The sequence below is a fragment of the Condylura cristata genome, unplaced genomic scaffold (genome assembly GCF_000260355.1).
Source record: "Condylura cristata isolate star-nosed mole 26May11 unplaced genomic scaffold, ConCri1.0 scaffold00048, whole genome shotgun sequence".
In the NCBI taxonomy this organism is placed as follows: Eukaryota; Metazoa; Chordata; class Mammalia; order Eulipotyphla; family Talpidae; genus Condylura; species Condylura cristata.
Genome location: NW_004567149.1, coordinates 2558137 through 2558841, shown reverse-complemented (window position 1 = coordinate 2558841; position 705 = coordinate 2558137). Strand labels below are relative to the sequence as shown.

General features: G+C 50.4%; 1 protein-coding gene across 1 annotated transcript in view; it reads left to right on the top strand.

Moving 5' to 3' along the window:
- The first annotated feature begins 493 nt into the window (after positions 1–493).
- LOC101621539 overlaps positions 494–705 on the top strand; it is a 38622-nt gene continuing 38410 nt past the window's right edge. Inside the window, exon 1 of the mRNA XM_012734165.1 lies at positions 494–702. Coding sequence (XP_012589619.1) covers positions 494–702 — 209 coding nt within the window. The remainder of the gene's footprint in view (positions 703–705) is intronic.

The window sequence follows — 705 nt, the reverse complement described above, 5'->3', positions numbered from 1 at the left end:
AATTTTGCCTTTTTTTTTTTTTTTTTTAAGAAAGGGGAAAGTAGTTAAACAAGACAAGGGCTGAAAGTGTTAGTCCAATGGACTTGATTTCTTTCAAGGAAAGTGACCCAGTACACCGGAAACATTCCAATTTGGTGCAGACACACCCCCAATTAGTAATCATGACTTTGTCAAGAATCAGATCACATTGAATCAGAAGCTATGTTTATCTTGATCCTGGAATAGCTTCCCATGCACACTACTTGAGCCCCCATCGAAATTAATCCTTTCCATTTCCAGTAGCCAAAAAAAAAAAAGTGGACTTTGGGGTTGTTCATCCAATCGGGTTCTCTAGTGATGCATCAACCTGACAGGGTAAGACGTCAGCCAATAGTTTTATCGCGCGGGACATTTGAAATATTAGCAACCCAATCAGAGTGCGTCTAACTATATTTAAGGGCAACTTTGCCTCCCTCGCGATCACAGACGTCTAGTACGTGCCCAGTGTTTCCAGATGGCTCGCACCAAGCAGACGGCTCGCAAGTCCACCGGCGGCAAGGCGCCCCGTAAGCAGCTGGCCACCAAGGCGGCCCGCAAGAGCGCGCCGGCCACGGGCGGCGTGAAGAAGCCGCACCGCTACCGGCCGGGCACCGTGGCGCTGCGCGAGATCCGGCGCTACCAGAAGTCCACCGAGCTGCTGATCCGCAAGCTGCCGTTCCAGCGGCT